We start from the raw sequence: 21,736 nt of genomic DNA on the forward strand, positions 1-21,736 counted from the left end.
TTGCATCTTAATGAATATACTAACAAAGACAATACGCCTTGTATTAATTTATTAAAAAACGGGCTCGACTGGAAAAGTTGTGGTCATGGCAATAAATAAATAAATAAATAAATAAATAAATAAATAAGTTTAGAGTCAGTGAGGGAAAGAAAAAAAAAAGAAAAAAGTACCTTTACTGAAGTACAGTAACTACACATTTGAAACTCGTGCTACTTTATATACTACTTCACTTCAATTCAGAGGGAGGTGTTGTTCATTTTACTTCAACACATTTATTTGACTGAAAATGATAATTTATAGGCATAATGATTTACGCCCGAAGGGCGGAGGAAGCGCGCGTTCACAAAAAGTTCGCCCCCGAGCTGTTGTGCTCGTACCACAGAGGCACTGTGGAGAGAGCTAAGGTTCAAAACTGACTTTTTTTAGAGAGTTTTATCTGAAGATGTTGTATTGTAGAAGTGAAATCCAAATTTCATGACTGTCTAGTTATATTTTTAAACTGGGACAACAGCACATATGTTTGTGTTTTTATGTCTTTATTAACACAACCTACTACTGTTATTTCTATCAATGAAAAATAATATATTTGTGAGAGACTTTTCATTTTGAAAATTATGGACTTTTGGAAGAAAGTATGCTCATTCATTTGTAGGCTAAATATAAATCGCTATTGTATCATATTTGTCTTAAATCCAGCTCCATTATAGCAGGTAAAGCACATCCTGACAGCTTGGAGTATTACTGTCAGATACTGTTCCCCCTCTGTTCAATATGAAAGGAGGCTCAAGATGGACAAGATGATTTCTTTTGAGTCTGGTCCCCAGCAATTGTATTTTTTTTGTAATTTTCAGAGATAATAACCTGAGTAGTCAAAGATGTTTTCATATAATATCAAATATCAAATTTAATGATATCAGCCTGAAAATCACAGGACTTATCTGTTGTGGGGAAAGAAGTCAGCACCACCACCTGACAGGCTAAACCCAGGGCACCATTATCAAGACCACACTTCCAAACGTCTACCAATCAGAGCCGCGTTATTACGCATGCGCCTTGAGTCTTGAACTTACGGTTGACATGGAAAAATACGACTTTGCCGGAATCTGCTCGATAACGTGCGACTTAGCTACCTACAACTTTACACAGATGGTGTCAGTTTAAAATTAGCTTTATTCGTCAGAACAACAATTCGTCATTTACCCTCCCATAAGGTGTAAGCAGGTAAGGTCGCTTTCATAGTTTGATATGGGCAATGTTAGCATATTCAACCAGACAGCTAACATACCATAGAAACTTGTTAGCTTGGCCACAGTGAACTGACAGTGTAGGTGTTAGCACACCAGGTGTTGGATTTGAAGGTGATGGCCAAGGCTGCTCCTCTTCACATATATACAGGGTTAATGTAGCGAGCAAGCGTGGTTTATTTCCTAGCTAGCTGGTCCAACTTCAGCCACATTACCATGTAGCTAAGTTATCGGGACCAGAGGTCATATCTTTAAGCTCTGGTGAGTTCCTTAAATGCTGCTGCTTCCTCAGAGAGTTTGTAAAATCAATTGACATCATTGCAACATTTCAAGGGTGACTTTCGCCAAGGTTTGATTGCTGCCAGACTGCTTTTTGACATGTTGCAACATCCAGCCTTGAACATAACGTACTCTGTGTTTTAAACGTTTTGATTCACGTGACAAAGTTGGAAATCAGAGCATCCTCCTGAATGATGAAGTCATCAGGTGACTCTTAATGGATCTGACCCACTAACAAAGATGGGCATGTCATTATTATTACTCATTCAATAAAAACTAAGCTATACAAAGTCATAGAAATAGCATAACATGTTGATTAGATGCAAGGGTAATATTTTCTTAAAATCTGCTTAATTTACTAGGCAATGAGCCTTATTGCATTGGCAATATTGTATTGTATTGTATTATATGGTAATGTTCTTCCATGGTGAGTGTGTCTCAGAGTCGTAGAGGAGCACTAGTGTGAGTGTAAAATCAAAAGCATCCATGTTGTTCTTTCCGCTCTTCTTTACATGTGTTGCTAGAGCTTTGATGCACCTTACTAAAATCAATTCACCACCGCAGGAAAACAGCTATCAGTTTTCACATGAATATTAGCTTTTGTTACTGAATGTAACATTATTTACATCCAAGGTTGTAATTCAGTGTAGGATTTATAGTCATCCTCTCCTTCCTTAGTATATAGGGGAATAAAAATGTGTTCCTTGAATGCTAGTGTCTAACAAAATTGTGTGTTGCACATTTATATGCAACCATTTCTCAAATGCCTCAAACAAAAGAACTGCCATGATAAATATGCCACTGATATATCCCTCTTGTCACTTGCATTTGGAAGTTTGTGTTGTATAAATTTGTATAACAGGTTTGATGCAACGTGAAAAACATGTTGGCTGGCTTGTATTATTTTTGGTTGGACCTTGAAACAAGTCACTCAAGTCAAGCTGTCACTTAAGTTCATGGCTGCATGTGAACAGAAGTAGACATTAATGTTTTCAGTTGGTGGTGAGAGTTGTGTTCTTGATGGACCAGTTTTTGCAAGCGTCAAGCATTTGAATATTTTTCCTGGTTACACCGAGCCGGAGATAAATCTTCTTATAACCTTGATAGCAGCTGAATGTTTCCTGTGTTTACTAGAGTTGTGTCGGTGTTGGACGTGGACGGCCTGTTATTGAGATATTGCTCATTTGAAAACGGTAAGAATAAATGGTGCTGCTCATTTGTTGTGAGAAAAAGTATTGTGAGAAGTTGTTGCTACTTCATTCTTAATTCAGGAAGAAATTTTAGTTTTCTAACATTTAGAATATTTTTTTTGTTTTTTTTAAACTTTTTTTGTGTCGAGATTTTTTTTGCATGGGGTGTAAAAGTCTACAAGGGTTAGAATTTTAGGGGCGTAACATTAGAGATCATTTGTCAGTTTGGGAGTTGTCATAGATTTAGTGATTGTAAAAGCTGTTCTGTGCAGATTAGGCCTCTCTGGTGTTCATTGGGGCCAAAGCTTTTAGGGAAGTTAGATGGATGGATGACTAATTGATGCAGTTTCATATCAGGTTTACCACTTTTTAATTGAGACATAGAAGCTTAGCCAATCCAACTTTACAGCATTTGGTAAAGTCAAAATGACTCATGCAGTTGATGATGTTGTTTCCTCTATGAACATCATACTGTTTCTGAAGGATATTGAGATATTTAGATTTTATGGATTCAATTTGGCCATTTTTTTTAGCTACAGGGAGACTTTTTCTAAGTCTTAATCTCAATTATCAGGACATACACATGGTTGCCTATGGAATTTGACAAGATTGGTGTCGACACCAGGATTGGAATCCAGGTCACACTGGGACCAGTACACAATATATATATCAGTATGTCAGATGTAGCTCAGATAAGAATGATAGTAAACGAAATAAAGTTCCTCTGTTCATACATTTGTATTTGGTGTTGATACTAGTGTGGTGGTGAGTGAATGTGGGGAGGTGTCCAGTGTCACAGTGTACTTAAACGGACCAACCTGACAATCTGTCGAGACAAGGGTCTGTAACAGCGACTAGAGGTTGATCAAAATCAGTACAGGTCAGACTCAGCAGTGATTACAACAGATTACTGTGTGTTTGTTTTTGTGTGAAAAAGAAAAGAGGAAGTATGCACAATGTCAACAACTTCAACCAGGTACTGGGACAAAGGAAGTCAACGGAAGAGCATAGCACAGTAAATAGCTGCACACTGAAATATCCCCTGTAACCCACATTATTGTTTTGTTTGGAAGGCAAATCTTTATCAGACAAACACACTTGGAGACATGTGGAAGACTGGACTTATGATCAGAAACCTCAAAGGGAGATCACTTTCTTCCAGTATTTCTTCTTTCATACCTGGTTAGTGAGATTTATACAAGAGGGAAGTGAACATGTGATCCACTGTGCTGTGCAGAAAAAGAGGAAATACTGTTTGATGTTGGGCCCTGCAACAAGATACTAGGCTGACTGACAACGATAAACTGTTGTTAAAAGAAGTGTATGTTGAACAGGGATGAGGCAGTCATTCAGTTCATGGTGGTGCGTGAGAGCACATAGTCGTTTGAAGATTTAAAGGAGTTGTTCAGACTGATTGAATTTAGAGAAAGCGATTTGAGCGAACGGATGCACTTGAAGGTCCCTCCATCATAACGTGTGCCTGCAAAAATGTCAATGATATTATGTTTTTAACCCATAGGATAAATTGTACAATTAAGAATCCTAACTGTTTTGATAACGATCGTGCATAAATACACGATCGTTATCAAAACAGATTCTTAATTGTACAATTTATCGTTTAACGTTAAGTGTACAATATAAAACATTAGGGGTTGGCAGACATATTTATATCTTCATTTTGTGCTGTTTGTTGTGTGTTCAGTGACTAAATGTGACTGCTGACTGTGGCCACATGAGAACACATGACAAAAAAGGGAGGTCCTGTGGCCAAGGAACAAGTGACTGCCAGGCTGGTGGCCAGATCTGGCCCCAAGGTCAATTTTAGAAAGCCCCTCCACATGCTTAAACATTCGCTGCTAAATCTGGCCAATAAATTATTATTATTTTTTTTATCATTCCCATTGAGTGAAGTAATATTTTTTTATAGATAATATATAAAGTAAGAAAGCTAAAGTAATTAGAAAGGGGAAAAAATAACAACTTACAGAAAACAGCTTGCCCATAGGCTGAGGAGGTTAGGTGGTTCGTCTTCTAGGTGCTTGTGCATGTACTGTGCTACTGAGAGGGGAGAACTGTCAGTCTGTCAACATAAACAATTAGAGGGTCCCAGACTTAACTTTATTGTTGATTCTTTAAGGAGATATTTTATTTTTTAGATTTTAAACAAAATGATATCGTATTATTACTCAGATTCTCATGTTGTCAAATTAATTGTTGCTACAGAGCAACTACCTTATCCTTGCACCTTGTCCCATGGATAATGCTAATTACTCTGAGCACATGTTAAGCTGGAGGAAGTGGCACCCTTATGGAAACCTTGCCTGTTGGGAAAGCTGCTCCGTCTGCTGCCTCAGCTCCTCTTTTGCCTCATATGATCCCACAGTCATGTGCCTTCAGAGGTGCTGCACTCTCTGTGTCCGAGAACATGGTGTTATAAAACACAGTTGTGTGGCAGCAGAACTGAGGTGTACTATTTCAGCACCAGTTTTACAGAGTGTGTATTAAACTGAGGATTTAAAGGAAGGATGCTTGTGGTAGAAGTGAAACTCTGACTCCAGTGGTTTACTTAATGTTTCCTGTAAAAGATTCTCATTGAAGTAGTGACTTTTCACATGCTGTTAATGTTGCTGAGTCATTATCATGACTTGTGACTTTTGATGTTGACTTTAATTAAAGGGAACAAAATGTTGCTCAGTCATGTCTTGTGTTCAGGTTCCTTGTACTTATTGTGAGAAAAGCTGAAAGTTCTCAAAAGCAGTACACAAAAGCAGTCTTTTGAGCTAATTACTGTTTTACCCTCAACAGTCATGTCTCTCATGCTCCTTCAGTTTATCTAACTGTTGTTGTCTTATTCCAGGGAGGCTGATATCCATCCCTCAGGTTCCCAGGGATCCCTCAGCTCGCTCTGATGAAAGCCGAGCAGGACGGAGACCTCCTTGAAGGTAACTGCTTAAGATAACAGAAACATGACCGTCACAGTACCGACACACCCGTCATACCGACAGAGCCGCTTAAAACAATATTTTAACAGAATACATTTTGTCTTGCGTGCAAGTAACCACAATGGTTTAAACATAAAAAAACAGTGAAAACTCAGACAACTTACTTCCAAAAAGGAAGATTTATCTTTACTTCGGATCCTATAGTTTGTTTGGTTTTATAATTATTTAAGAATCTGAATGCTGTTTATTCTCATTGCCTCCTTTGTGAACTTTATCACTACTTATGTGATGCTGTTTGACTCATTAAAGGTTAAAGGGTGAAGAGTCACTCTGCAGATTATTTGTGCTCGTGGTTGTGTTTCATTGACAAGAACAAATTTAGCAGTTGTGTGCTGGGGTGTGCGTCCTTTACTTCTCTTTCCTCACAAGAGTCATTTTTGGAGATGTGAGAATGATGTTGTGACATCTTTAAAAAAAAGAAAAAAAAAAAAGGATGATAAAGGCTGAGTCATATAAAAGCAGAGTCCTTGTTCGGTAACAGTGGACTTTAGGACCAGCAGTGAGTTGGAGATGAAGGGAGGACAGACTGAGAGCTCCAAACTCAGTGAGTAGTTGACATTGTTTACAGAGATTTTTTGGTCAGAGGTTTTGTTTTTTTTTATATTCACTTTTCTTTTATATGTAATCCTTTTTCTTTCATTGTGTTTTCATAAAACATGTTGATGGAGTCATTGGGTTTAGAATTATGGATGCCCTAATTAAAGGTTTATTTACTGACTGAGTGAATACGTGTCATTAAAGTCTTAAATCACTTATGTAGCAGTTTTGAAAGTGAGGTCGAGTCACATTAACTTATCAGCAGTGACGTTTTTACAATGGTTGCTTCTGGTCTTTGAACTGGCACAAATCTTTAAGGTATGCACCTTCTTTAATTAAGCTCCTGTACCCCAGACAAGTCTTAGGTATTCCTGACTTCAACATTTTCCTAACAAAAGAATTAATAAAGCTGTGGTTTGTGCTTTGAGTTATTGAAGAAGGCTGGAAATGCCTGGTGTGGTTTTTTTTTTTTTATTATAGGCTGGCAGAGCTGCTAATGTACCTCTAGTCCAAACATAAAACCTCAATGGTTATTTTGTTGATGGTAAATTAAAAACATGGTTTACCCTCACTCACATTGTTTGAATTAAATTTTAGAGGTGCTGTGAAATGATTTTAAAAAGCCCAAGTTCATACAACTTAGGGAGCTTTGAACACAGTCAGTAGCAGTGTTGCAATGATCAGACTGAGCTCAGAAGAAAAGTTTTTTTCAACACTTGTAGTTACTTGAGTGGAGGTTTTGATTATGGATTTGTTCTCTTATATTATTCTTTACTTTCATGAGATCAAAGGTTTTTTTGGCATCTGTCTACTTCAGGTCACTTCTAAGTCATTCAGTTTTAATATACGGGAACCATAATACAATAAGATAAATTTAATCATATTGCAACTGCCGACTGCACATTTTTGCACCACGTCCCCAAATCTTAGCAACTAGTGAAAGTGAAAGGTTATCATAACCAGTCCATGGTGTTCAGAACTACAAAAATGCAGTTAGGTTGCACCTAAAGCTGCAACAATGAGTCGATTAATCAAGTAGTCAATTAAAAACAAATTAATCGCCAACCATTTCAATAATCATTTAAACATTTCAGTCATTTTTTTGAACAAAAGTGTCCCAACAATTGCTGTTCCAGCTTCTGAAATGTGAGGATTTGCTGCTTTTCTTTGTCATTTATGATAGCAAATACAGTCTTTGGGTTTTGGACGGTTGGTTGGACAAAAGAAGCCATTTAAAGATGTTATTTCATAGACTAAATGATTAATCCATTAATCATTATTATGATCAGCAGATGTATCAATAATTTAACGATCGTTACTTCCAGCCCTAATGGCATCTGAGTTGCTCAGAAGCTGTTACTGTATGTTTGGTTGGCAGAAAGCATGTCAACAACTGATGGAAAGACATCTTAGTGTTACAAATAACTCTCTTGTCTATGTTAGTCTTACTCTCCTCTCATCACTCTGCTTCTCTGTGCTTTTGTCAGAGGACTCCCCTCAGGACAATGGAGTCCAGACAAACCAGTACAGCTCCATCTCTCCTCCTGCATCACCTGTGGCCCAGGACGAACCCTTCTCCACGTACTTTGAGGAGAAGGTGCACATTCCTGAGAATGTCAGCCAGGTACTCACCATGTCTCTCAGCTACCGGTTCATGTAAAGTATTCATCAAAACTGAAGCTCCGTTGTATTAGCTATCACTATGTGGTAAAGCAAACATGTTTCATTTGCTTTACCCGTGTTGGATTGTTTATAAGAATACATTTTTTAGGAAGCAAAACATGTTATAATTGGAATTGAAACAATTTCTTATTAATCAAACATGACTTGTTATAATCAAATTCTGCTGTGCTTCTCTTCAGGTATTCAGTTTCCGTAAACTTTGGGCCTTCACTGGACCGGGCTTTTTGATGAGCATTGCTTACTTGGATCCAGGGAACATCGAGTCTGACCTTCAGTCTGGAGCTAAAGCTGGCTTTAAGGTGATTTATAAAAATGATAATGTAGTCAGTCTGTGCTTCGATGGCCTGGCATTTTAATTTGACAGTAAATAGGTGTGGATTTAGGACAAGACATCAACTTTCATATAGCATTTTTGACTGGAATCTGATTGAGCCTTTTCTCAAAGCTCATTTGTTCACACCACTTTTGAGGAAGTGATTCTGCAGGTTTTTGTTGCTCTCTTCACAAAGATTTGGATGTGTTCAATGTATTTCTCTAAGCAAAGAAATCAGCTATTCAGTTATTATTATTTCCTTCATAATTATTTTCATCATATTACTAAAAATAAATTTGATTGTTCACTTTGGTGCATCCCGGTGTCCAAAATGAACACAAACACAGGTAGTCATTATATATTTTTGGGTTATTGTAAACTTTTGCTGATTTTGCCTTTCTTCCTCAGCTCCTATGGGTGCTCCTTGGAGCCACCATCATTGGGCTGCTGTTGCAGAGGTTAGCTGCACGCCTCGGGGTCGTCACAGGGATGCATCTGGCTGAAGTCTGCAACCGCCAGTATCCCACAGTGAGTATTATCCACTTTCGTTATACACCTCAACTTCCTTCTTTTGTTGTACATAAACCTTTTGTCAGTGCACACGGCTTTATTGAACAAGAGTGTTACATTTTTTGATTTCATATTCTTAAATTTTGTTGGATATCTAAAAAATTTAGTTGAATATGTAAAAGTACAAGTGCTGTGCTGTGTGGTTTAAGAGGATAAGCCAACATGACCTATGCGATTCAGTAAAGAGAGGATTAAACTTTGCCCTACTCTCTGTTTATATCTTAATTTTATTTCTTTTTCAGGTTCCTCGGATCATCCTTTGGTTGATGGTGGAGCTGGCAATTATTGGCTCAGACATGCAGGAGGTCATTGGCTGTGCCATAGCTCTCAACCTCCTCTCTGTGGGCAGGTACCGTCTTCACTACTTGCGCTGAAAACATTTTTACAGACTATATTTCTTTAATAGTGAGGGATAACTGACCAAAAAATACATTTTCTTGTCTTTCTCCTGCAGGATTCCACTGTGGGCAGGAGTCCTCATCACCATCACAGACACATTTGTGTTCCTCTTTCTAGACAAATATGGTACATATGCATACATTGTCACCTACTTATCAGTGTCTATGTGTTCCGGTGTTGATACAGTTTGTGTCTCCTTGCAGGCCTGAGGAAACTTGAAGCTTTCTTTGGCTTTCTCATCACTGTCATGGCTATAAGCTTTGGTTACGAGGTAAAAGATTGTCAAGTGTTTGTTGACTTTGAGCTTTTGCAATGATGTCCACGGCATCATGACGTGTTTGACTGTGTGTCGTCTGTTTGTAGTATGTGCTGGTAAAGCCAAACCAAGCGGAGCTGCTGAAGGGGATGTTCTTACCTTACTGTGCTGGCTGTGGACCTCTGCAGCTGGAGCAGGCAGTGGGAATCGTAGGCGCTGTCATCATGCCTCATAACATCTACTTGCACTCAGCGCTGGTCAAGGTTAGAAGCGTATATGTTGTCACATTCAGCCAAGCATTGTTAAAAAGTCGTGTTAGCCATATTGTCAGTGTTTGACACATAGTATTATTTATACCATATGCTTAGCAGGATGAGTGACATTTATCTTTCTTATGTACCAGTCTCGGGAAATCGATCGCAAAAATAAGAAGGAAGTAAAGGAAGCCAACAAGTACTTCTTCATCGAGTCAACTATCGCTCTTTTCATCTCCTTCCTCATCAACGTCTTTGTCGTAGCAGTCTTTGCTCAGGCTTTCTACAATAAGACCAATGCTGACGTGGTGGGTATATATTGTATTACAGTAAGAATCCATTCCTCTTTATTGAGTACTGCTGAAGCCTGTGTTGTTCATATTAAAACTCAGTGGTGGAATAATGATAACACACAGTGTCCATCTTGTGTTTGTGTCCCTGGTTGCAGAATGAATCTTGTAATAAAACCGGTAGCCCTCACACAGATCTCTTCCCTCTCAACAACAAGACACTGGAGGTGGACATCTACAAAGGGGTACGTCTGGTCATCATTACAACAACAATAAATCCTCACTGTGGAATTCTTACTAAGACGGTATAAATTATTTTATAGTAATCAAGGACAAGATTCAGATAACTGAAGTTAGATGTAGCAGCCTCACCAGCAATGAGTATTAATTGCATTTTATAATTATAATCTAAGAAGAAGAAGAAGAAAAATATAAGGAAAAGAAGCAGCAGCTTTTCACATGTTGCCACACCATATTTCCTCCTTGTTAACAAAAGAGCGCCAACACATAGTTTCTATTTAAAGGCTCTGCACATGCACACACAGGTGTTGTCAGTTATTGTTCAGTTATTAAAGTATGGCTGATTAAACCTCTGTTGGGCAGAGGCATTCAGTGCCCAACCATAGCTCTGTCCCCATTTCACCCTACAAACTAATTCTGTTATTTTTGAGTGTCTAGTTGATATACACTGCTGTCTCAAAATACATGTAAGGGACATGGAGGAGCTGCTCATGGCTGCAAAAAAACTCAATAAATTGGGATGGTGGATGGTGACAAAAAAAGTTAAACCTTCAGGAAAACCTTTTCACTTTCTCAGAAGATTAATTGACAGCGAACTATGAAAGTCTCAGTTTGTTTCACATCTGTCAGAACAAATAATAACAAAACAATACATTTATTTTTGTATACTAACTGCAAAAGTTATTTTGGTCATTAGTGTATACACATAATTTATACTATCAGTATATTGTATGAATCTTAGAACACTTAGACTTAAAATTGCTAAAAAAAAAAAAAGGTGTTGCTAACAACATTAATGATTATGTCTCACAAAGCCCTGTTGCACAATATAAGGTCACCGGAGGTGGAACACCTAAAGGGAATGTAGTCGTTATTGATAGTTTTAGTTATACCTGTGTGTTTCCTGCTGTGAATGTTGCTTTAATCGGACAGATAAAAATGAAAACACCTGTGTGGGTCAACATGGGTATGTAAGAGCTTTAAAAAGTCATTGCCACAAAGTTGAAATGGAGGGATGAATGGAATTAAATGTCATGGAAGCGTAGCAAAGCTGCCAACTGCCAACTGACTGAAGTCACACAGGCAACACTGGACCTTTATTCTGAACTTCTCTCTTTCTTCCATTATCTACATTATTAGATAACCATCTCTGTGCCTCTATCAAGGGATGGATAGATGAATGAGGGATAACTTATTTCTCTGTTGGTATGTTCAGGGAGTGGTTCTGGGCTGTGTCTTTGGCCCTGCAGCCCTCTACATCTGGGCCATAGGGATCCTGGCAGCTGGACAGAGTTCCACCATGACAGGCACTTACTCTGGGCAGTTTGTCATGGAGGTAAGAATGTCTACTGGTTTTATACCTGTGAATGGGTAAACAAACAAACAAAAGTGTGTATGCTCATGAGTTTACTTTGATGTTTTCTAAGGGATTCCTGAACCTACGGTGGTCCCGTTTTGCCAGAGTGCTGCTGACCCGCTCCATTGCCATCACGCCTACACTGCTGGTAGCTATTTTTCAGGATGTTCAGCATCTGACGGGGATGAACGACTTCCTCAATGTGCTTCAAAGCATGCAGGTCAGGACAAATCCCTCCCTCAAAATGTATTCTGTCAAAACAATGTATATAAAAATTAAATATATACTCTTCTTTTACTTTTTCTGTTGTGTAAATGGTGATTCTGTAAGATATTCAGTTTGACTTTTCTTTCTGTTTCCAGCTTCCATTTGCTTTGATTCCAATTCTGACCTTCACAAGTCTGACATCCATAATGAATGACTTTGCAAACGGATTGTGAGTGAAATATATACTTATACTATACTATTAAACATGTTTTTATTATTAATCAAACATTAATTACATCATACACAGTATGCACACAGACTTTTTATTTTTGAACCCCCCCCCTCAGACAAATCCCTCTGGCAACTACCCTTCCCCGAACACAGTCCCTCCAGAATTGTTCAAATAGCACAGCATTGTCCCAGGTCACAACTGAGGTGGTATACATGGATCAAAATAAATAAAAACATTTTTTTATAAGAAAAAAATTAAAAAAACAGACAACAGAGACTCCCTTGAGCATTCAACCATCGTTCCTCGGTCTAGGAAGTGCCTTTCAAAATATATTGAGTGTGAATGAATGAATGAATAAATGAATGAACGAATGTCTACACAGGTCCATACAGCGTGTATAAAACTACCAACCATCCTTACTGCACTACACATAGCTGACTTCTTCGGGTCCATTTTATTTCTAAGTTGAGGCGATATCTGGAGACGATACAGCAGCCTGAATTATAGTTTGTTTGCTCTATGACATATGGATATGTTAGTTGCATATTCCCATATACCCTTCTCCGTAGCTTCATCTAGCTCTACCCCAAGGTCTCAAGCCCAGGTTTGCAGGAATGCATCATTTACTTTAGTGGACTTGTAAATGGCCTCATAGCAGCATCCTACTATACCTATACATACCTATTGCTACCTAGTAGCAGTAATTGCTCAGTTGGTGACATTTCCCGATTAAATTTGCACCCAATTTGATTCTGAATAAAACTTCTAACTTGTAGGAACCTAAAGAAATGTGTACGAGGTAGTTTATATTTTTAATCTTAGTTGATCAAATGATATCATTTTATCCCATTCAAATAATTCTTTCAAAGTTTTAATGCCTGTATTTTCCCACAGACAAAACCTATTATTTGTCATCCCTGGAATAAAATCAGTGTTGCTTTGTATTGGCGATAGAACATCACTTTTTTTCCCCCATTTCTAAATATATAAATTTTTTAATCATTTAAAACCATCATGACTGGCTTTGATGCCCCTGTAGTACATGATATATTTGTTAGTTTTAATCCTTGAAATGTAATTATGATCATTTTTATTGACATTAAAATGTAATATTTATTGAAAACTTTCATTAACCGTGCAGTTCTCAAAGCTACAGCATCTGCTTCCACTGCAAGATATCTCAAAATTTGGGCCAAGGAACAACTGATTAAATGTGGGAGATCCTAGTCCACCATCCGACAGTGTTTGCTCTTTTTAGTATTTAAGAAGAAAAAAAAAAAAATCCAAGGCAGTAACTTAGTTTTGGAGACAGGCCAAGATTGAGTTACACAAACTAGAAATTTACCCTGTAGTCAGACTGTTAGAGGAACTTACTACTTCCAGGAGACTGTTCATTTCAGAAAAAAACATTATTTCCCAATGGTCTAATCAACTGCCTGTTTCTTTAGGGTGTGGAAGATCTCGGGAGGCATCGTCATCCTGGTGGTTTGTGCAATCAACATGTACTTTGTGGTCGTTTACGTGACGGCTCTGAACAGCGTGCTGCTCTACGTTCTCGCTGCTCTGCTTTCCGTGGCCTATCTGTGCTTTGTAGGCTACCTGGTGAGTGAGATAACGGCAACAAACAAGAATCATCATATGAAAATTAAAAATAGAAACATGAGTAAAATATATTTGGTTGTGTCTTGACTTGTCTCTCCCTTGTCGTTTTCTGCAGGCATGGCACTGTTTGGTTGCCTTGGGTGTTTCCTGCCTGGACTTTGGCAGCAGGGTAAGCAATCGACCTGCTGTGCTCATAGAGGAGCCGTCTGAGTACGACTCCTAGAGCTGAACAGGACAGTAACCACCAGCATTCCTCTTTCTTCTTGGAGACACTGAGCCCTGTACACAACCAGGACTTTTCTAGATCACTTAAGATCTTAAAGCACATTTTCTGTTAATGTCAACATGTTTATTTTGTGTCGGGCTGGGTCTCATAATATGGTGCTTTTTAGGTACCCGATGAACATAATTAATACTTCACCAGCACAGAAAATACAACACCAGTCTTCAGTTGACATACTGTGACATGAGTATATTATACAACATGTAACTCTATTTATGATTAACCCAAGTATCTGTATGTGAAATAAGATTTTCCGTCCTTTTTCTAAAATATTATCTAGACATTGAAAAATGGAGGCTCAGTTTGTATTTTTGTTAAATAATGTTGGTTTACAGAAACTACAGTATTCAGTATTGTTATTCAGTACACATTTTTCCCATGTAGGTGGTACAGCAACAGTTGTTTCTTTTTTATTATTTACAAAAACCAAACCGATGTCTGCATGTCCAGTGAAGATCTTTCTCCTCATTTATTTTTACTGTTGTTTACATTGAGTAGCAGCAACCTAACTATCTACCTAAAGTAATCATCTTTTTTGATTAATTTGGTTTAAGACAGGTACTAAAGCTAGCTGCCTCGTACACTTTGCTCTCTGTGAGCCCTCTTGATAATGTGAAGCACAGTGTGTCCTGCTGCTCATTCTGGTATGATTTCCTCCCAGTCTACCTCGATATCCTCAATTATCTTATCTCAACTCATTGTACTGTCTCTGTAGCAGTTTGATTCACTGGATTTTTGCATCTAACAATTCATATTTTTAAGAGAATAATCCTATTATCTGTAACAAAAATCACCAAATGAGATCCAGCCCTACTTGTGTTAAAATCGTTTGACTACGGGGTTTTGATGTTGTGAGCTGATTTCCTGTCTAATATGTCAAAGAAGCTTAAGTGGCTAAAGTTTCAGTAACATGCATAATGATGCATGTACTTCATTTGTCACTTCTCCTGTGTGAAGTCCAAGTTTTCTCTTGTTCTACTCAAGCCTAGAGTGGACATCTACTCAACTTAACCAAGTCTGGTTCAAAACCTCCTTCAAGAATGAAGAAGGTTTTTTAAAAATATGAGCGGAGTGTGAAGTCAGATTTGTGAAGTGAAGCTTTGTATGACTGCAGCTTCATCCTCCGAGCCTCTTTTAGTGCCTAAATAAGTGTGAAAGAAACAAGTTTGAAGAACTGTGCAGGAGTTGTTTCATCACTTCTTGACTGTGAGGGTTTAGGTGTTGGATAAAAAGTATAATATGTAAAAATATTGATTTGTATTTAGCCTTTGTTAAATGATAACAGGATGAACTTCTATTCCATGTTTTTATTTAGTTTTGTTGTGGATAAAAATGTGAGGAGAAAGCACTGATAGACATGTATTGTAATATAAATATGTGATATAACAGGTATTACAATACATGTGGTTGTCATTTATGAAAGAACTGACTTATTTAAACTGCTATGCAGACAAGAGAAGGAACTGCTCATGTAGCCGCTTGACAATAATGGTACAGTTATAATTGTTGTAAATGTCATGACAAAGCTGTGGTTAAAGGAGAACTAGAAACAAAAGTTCAAGAAAAAGGAGTCAAAACAAGTACAGAGGGAGTTTATTTTTAAAGCCCAAAACCACATGTTTGTCTCAGACAGCTCTACAGTCTGTAATCTATCTTTAAACCCCTGAAACCAGTCATTTTGTGAATTAAAGTCCCCAAATTCCACAACTCAGAATAAGATGCAGTCTGGTCAGATTCATTTAAATGTCGAAATTGTTTGTTAATTCTTGTGCATTGCATCTGTTAATTAATTAAACTCAGGTGTGTCCAGCAATCAGACAAACTCTGAAGGCAGAACAAATGTTTTCTCTCATTAGGATGTCTTAAATGAGTCAGTGCAGTTATTTTCAGATTTATGTCTGTTTCTTTTCACCAAAAATGGAACTACTATTAATATTTACTGTAGATTTTTAACAGGTTCATTGGGTTGCAGACCTGATTGTTAGAGTAAGTATTTTAATAAAGCAACAGGCAAATATAATAAACCAATGCAAAGAGAATTAAACTTGTTTTAGGGAAAAATATTCTTTTTTTTATTTAAGCCAAGTGCCATCAATTCCTCTCTCAGCCTCAGTAGATCACAGCTGAGACTAAATACAATACCCACTCTGCCTTCACATAGGCGTGTTTCAGTCTAACACAGGGGCACTTGAGAAGCACAACAGCTTTTTACATTGATCCTCTACGGCAGTAGAGCTAACATGTCCAAACCTTAAATAAGGTCAGAAACAGTCTGACTATTGTAAATTAAAAGAAGAGATTAGTGAAGGCAAATCCTCAAGTTTAAAATTAGACTGTGTACTTTAGCAGCTAACAATATCCAAGCAAGATGTGTGTATCAATCAATAAGAACATACAGTTAATTCAGTGATAACAGAAAAGTTCTCAGGTTCTTTCAGTGAAGTTATTGTTGCATTCAATTTTCACTTTATTGAGGTGGATCAGGTACAGCTGCTGGTTTCTGGTTCAAAGTTCTCATAATCTTAAAGTTTCTCAAGGTTTTCATAGAGGTGATAGAGATGTAAATTACATTTTTCACACTACTGTGAGTTTATACAGTGTCATATGAATACCTCTCTGGTGAAAAACCATGGCAAAGACACAGTTCGAATTGTTACAGAGAAAACTTCAATGTAGTAATGTGAACACTGAAGTTATCACTCATTTCTGCTCTTTGGGATTGAATGGATAAGTGTCTGTAATAAATGGGAAATAATGGCTATATGGGCATTTGTTGGCGTCTTCTGTCTAAATGTCTAAAGAAGGATTCATGAGTTATGTGTTTTAGTTGTACACATTATGAAAACATAGCCTGAATATTAGTGATATATTGATATTGATATATGCTATTGATGAGCCGCACTACCAAATATTTTTTGACAAATAACTTAATTTTGTGCTCAGTCACAAAATCTAAGCTGTTGCTGATATGGAATAATGACGTACGACTATAGTAGAGTCTGTGAGTCACATCATCACCCTCCGAAGGGGGTCAATAAAGCAGCGCGGCTCCTTTTTAAGAAACAGTGCGGTACGTAGTGTGTGAGTGGTCAAGCAAGAGCAGGAAAGATGGCTACATTGTTCAGAGTGGACCAGTGTTAGCGACCAGAGCAGAGAAGTTGTCTAGTGGCAGTAAATGTACAGTACAGGTTACAGTTTCACCATGAATAAACTCTGCAGTTCTGCAGGATCAAACGGCCAAATTATTTTTTTTTCCCAGTTGGCAGAACATCATGGTAGGCAATAGAAATGCTTTTTTGCAGGACTTTCCGAGAATAAATGAGGACAGTTGAGTTTGGAAAGTATCACTTTGATCCAAGGTGAGCAAGCTGAATTAATCTGTAATCATAAAACAATCACTTTCAAATTGTGAACTGATTGGACCCGATTTATCCCTGATCAAAACACACATTGAGTGTGATGTTCACCTCCTTTTAACAGTTGTTTTCCATATTGTCGTCAGTAAACCCCCAATACTTGAGATTCTGTTTATCTGCTGTATCTAGATTTATATACCCTTAAAAAAGAATAAAACTATATGTAGAGAAATATAAAATAAGATGCGTCAACAGAGAAGCTTTCATCGGTCATAATAAGCAAAAAGTGTAGCAATTAGTTGTGAGTGTTTTCTTAATTATATCACTGATATTTTACATCTTCAACAACAAATCATGACAAAATCATAAAAAGAATCCATCTATAATACAGGTTCTCCTCAGCTGATTTCTTTGATGAGTTAACTATCTATAAACAACAATCTCCTCTCTGATGAAACCTCCCTCTCTTCTCTCTCTTTCAGACACAATTGGGGCTGTCACGGCATACAGACATTTACTTACTGAGTGACATGGACTCTGATACTCAGGAGAGATAAGAGGACATGATGACCTGACTGAAGCTTGGGACCACTGAAGCTCGCCCAGTATGTGTTTGTCTTCACCGCTATGTGCCTTATGTGTTGTTAAGTGTCCTTACAGCACACAGTGTAGCACACCAACAGATGTATAATCCTGTTTGAAACAATGATGGGCGTTTTCCAGCACAAACGACTCAACAACCTCAGCTAAATAATGTTTATGCAAGAAATGGTTAAATATCTGGGCTCTAAAGAGAGACATGAGTTAAAGATTTAGCTTCCTGTGACTGATCCACTACAAGTTAACACCATAACTTCAGTTAAAGACAAGACACTACTGTGATGAAATGGTCATTTGACATTCAGAAATCACACAATAATAAACTCACTATTCCACATAGTTAAGTCATGAGTTTAGAAACACAAGTTGAGTGTTTTCAGCCAGTACAGATGCTGTGGACCTCCAGTATGGCTGCAGGCTGCAAATTAGACAGCCTATTATTCTTTCTTCTTTTTTTCTGGTTTAACTGACATGAAATAGACAAACCCGATGTTCCCTATTGTCACACGTCCCCACAGAGTGAGAACAGGAAGATACAAAAAGTCTGATGTAAATGATTTATTCATAAAACCTCAACGACCTAAGCTGCGGCATTATGTTAACAATTTTTATACGTTTTTATGTGGGAATTTCATATTCAAATAAACTCTGATTGATTTGTGATTTAAAACATTTATCTAGATGTTAATATTAGACTAATTAACATTTATAATTAATATATTTAATGTGAACACAATGCTTGAATAACATACAAGGTATTTATGTCCATTTTTCCTGTTTTTTATACTATATAAAAGAGTGACAGTTTTATGTCATTTTATGTACAGTAATGCTACTGTCTATTTTACATTCTCGGATATTCTGTTCTTGGAGGTAAGGTCTGTACATGCTGTCTGTTTCCAGGTCTTCTGAAGACTGGTCATAAAAAAACATCTGCTATTTGTAAACTATTAAATTAAAGCCATCATTTGTAGGATTTCCTTATTTCAATGGTCCTTGGTTGTGATAGACACAATGTTAAGCTACATGATAATACATGTGTACATTTTTTCGCACATGTATACATTCCCATTTAATAAATATATGAATTTTAGGTCAGGAATTTCCAGTAGATGTTTAATATCAGTGATCATTGCTGCAGAATTACTGCATTCCAGTAATTGTCTGATCAACGCAGTGTTTCTCAGCCTGTTAGATTAATATATTACTCATTACTCACTCATTAGAATACAATAATTTGTTGTCTTCTATTATTTTTATTTACTTTTCTCTCTTAAACGTCCTTCTTAGTTAAACTTGGGCCAGTTTTTTTTTTTTTAAGATTTGTTATTTATGCGTAGTTTATTTTTTTATAAATAATAATTTGGCTTGTATGTAGTTTAAGTGGATGTCAAGTTTGTTTTAAAATGATTTAATTTTATTTAGCTTCAGCTTTTTGAGGAGTTGCTACAGCAGCTAACTTTTTTTTTTTATTGATAAAGCCAAATTTGGGCAGAGGTGTGATGTGTGCAAAAGTGCACTCCATTACAGAAAAGTATAGCATTTCATTTCTGAAATATTAAATCTGAAAATGGAGGGTAAAAGTCAACATCTTGATATCTTGGCAGAAGATAGTGTTGGTAACTGGACCCAGGTGTACCAGGAGTGTCAGAGGAGTTTGTAACTGTACAAAACATGAACCAGTTTGAATTTCAAATGTGGGCCACAAGTGTTAGCTTAGCAACAGACTGCTAATATGAAAAATGCCTCTAACTGTGACAGGCTGATAGTTGCACGACTCCTTGTGCACTACATTAACTTCATTAGTGTAGTGCCTTTCAAAAACTTTGTTTTACAGAAAATAAAAGTAAAGCGTAAAACAAAGTAAAAACAGTACAGAGAAGACATCAGACGAGAAGACAGAAAATGATATGAAATACTAACGGCAGATAACAACCCAACTTTTACCTTGACCAAACATTGAACTGTACTTGTGCAGACGACCGTAGTGCCTCCTCTGTTCACCACTGTGCCTGTTCACTATTCAGTTTAAAACAATTACAAAAACTTATTGTAAGTGGAACAACACAACTGACTTGAGTCTAATTGTAGTCATATGTGTTGTAGGGATGAGGAATAGAGAGACTGACAGGTAAAATTTGTTTTTATTTAGCCATTTTGTTCTGCATTTGCCAACATTTTCTTCGAAGACTAATATTCTTCCTAGGATATGTAGATGTATTTTTCTTTCCCTGGGGAAATGGCTAAACATTACACCTTCTCATTTGACGAATTCCAACCTTGATTGAAATTAATGTTGGTTTTTACAATTGAGATGACATGCCATGCCAAATATAAGCCAAATATGTGTACAAAGGACCTTTGTAGTAATTTCACTCCAGCAACAAACACTTAAAAATAAATGAACCAGCACTTGATTACACAAGAAATGGGCCAAGGTGTAACTAAAAGAGTAAAAGTTGACATTGTAAGCTGTAAGATAATGAAATATTTTAACATTTCTGAGGACCGTTAATGGGATCACAGCAGAAAAGGAATGCCTTGAATTAAAACATGGTAATGACCTCAGTTTTCCCATGTCTTTGATTGAGTATTGCGCCATTTGTTGCTTGTTAAAGTGTTATACAGAGTTTGGGAACACCTGTTGGGATTGTCAGAGACCTTTTTCATGGCCAGACAGGAAATTGTTACTGTACTGTGTTACAAGTTAGATCAAATGTGTTATTTAAATTGTACAGTATGATACAGTATTGAGCCCCAACTAAAAAAGGGTGTTTTTTTTGTTTTGTTTTTTGTCACCAGATGTTTTAAGTTAGCTGTCATCGCTGTCATATTTTTTCACATTGTTTTTTCTTGTTGAATAAAAAAGGATGAAATAATACCGTGCCTGAAATCTTTATTGTTTTTTAATATTTATTATTTCTCTTTCAAGTATAAAAGACGAGACAGACAGTCATCCCTGGCGTACGTTGGTTATTTTAGTATTAGTAAAATACTGTAGAATTACTCATACTCAGCTGCTCCTTACTCAGTATCCCTCAAAACCCATTTTTCATGTTCCTCTTTCATTCTTACTAGAAATTGTTTGGGACATCAATGAAAGAAAAAAACATTTTTGCAATTGCAAAATAAAAAAGGCCTACAATCCAGTCACTGCTGCATTTTTTGTTATGTCTTCCATGCTCTTTAGTTTACTTCCTCTGAAGAATTTTAAACTTGAAGCGTGTCTAATGTATAATTCATACTGAAAATAAATTAATTCATTAATAGAGCATGATGGAGGAAGGTTCCAGTACCTTGGGCCCAGACACTCCTTTTCACCTGACATGGAGCACTGTGCTGCACAGAAAGACAGATATGCCAGTTTTTTATGATGGGATAAATTAGGTTGTAGTAACAAAGAGAGAGTGCAGTATGATCACCTTTATGCAGAGGAACAGATCTTTAAGTTGAAGAGCAGCTAAAGTCATTCAGAAAAGAGGATAATTCTGATACCATAAGTGTTTATTTCACACTAAAGGAGCTTAAATATGCTATTCATTCTGTTCCTAGTAGGAGTAGAAGGTTATATATATTTATAGTTCATGTTTATGAATCATTCCAACATTTCAGCTGTGTTGAAGCTGTAAACTCTTTCAAATGTGATTGATGACTGAAATGCATTTGCAGCTATTAAATGCAGTTAGATATCTGATTTTCTGTATCTGCCATTTAGGCCTAGTGTCAATCCCCTGGTACAGTACAGGGTTAATTTTGTTGATAAGTTGAGTAAAAAAAAATTTTAAAAAAGAATTTTGAAGAAAGATGAGTCAGCCATTCAAACGTTTATTCGTCTTATCTGA

General features: G+C 37.0%; 1 protein-coding gene across 3 annotated transcripts; it reads left to right on the top strand.

Annotated features, from left to right (window-relative positions):
• Window positions 1–1,077: 1,077 nt before the first annotated feature.
• LOC140998316 (natural resistance-associated macrophage protein 2-like) lies at window positions 1,078–20,773 on the top strand. Of its 3 annotated transcripts, XM_073468573.1 has the most exons (17): window positions 1,078–1,221; window positions 5,571–5,655; window positions 7,740–7,876; window positions 8,115–8,234; window positions 8,657–8,776; window positions 9,061–9,167; window positions 9,273–9,343; window positions 9,421–9,488; window positions 9,581–9,736; window positions 9,877–10,035; window positions 10,176–10,262; window positions 11,474–11,593; window positions 11,685–11,834; window positions 11,977–12,050; window positions 13,502–13,655; window positions 13,771–13,824; window positions 17,777–20,773. In XM_073468573.1, exons 2-17 carry the CDS (start codon window positions 5,622–5,624, stop codon window positions 17,849–17,851), a joined length of 1,686 nt encoding a protein of 561 aa, XP_073324674.1. In that variant the 5' UTR covers window positions 1,078–1,221; window positions 5,571–5,621; the 3' UTR covers window positions 17,852–20,773. The 3 variants fall into 3 exon arrangements, with proteins under 3 accessions (XP_073324674.1, XP_073324677.1, XP_073324676.1); XM_073468575.1 differs by lacking the exons at window positions 1,078–1,221; window positions 5,571–5,655 and adding an exon at window positions 6,157–6,259; XM_073468576.1 differs by lacking the exons at window positions 13,502–13,655; window positions 13,771–13,824; window positions 17,777–20,773 and having other exon boundaries at window positions 11,977–12,054.
• The last annotated feature ends 963 nt before the right edge of the window (window positions 20,774–21,736 follow it).

Source organism: Pagrus major, chromosome 6 (genome assembly GCF_040436345.1).
Source record: "Pagrus major chromosome 6, Pma_NU_1.0".
In the NCBI taxonomy this organism is placed as follows: domain Eukaryota; kingdom Metazoa; phylum Chordata; class Actinopteri; order Spariformes; family Sparidae; genus Pagrus; species Pagrus major.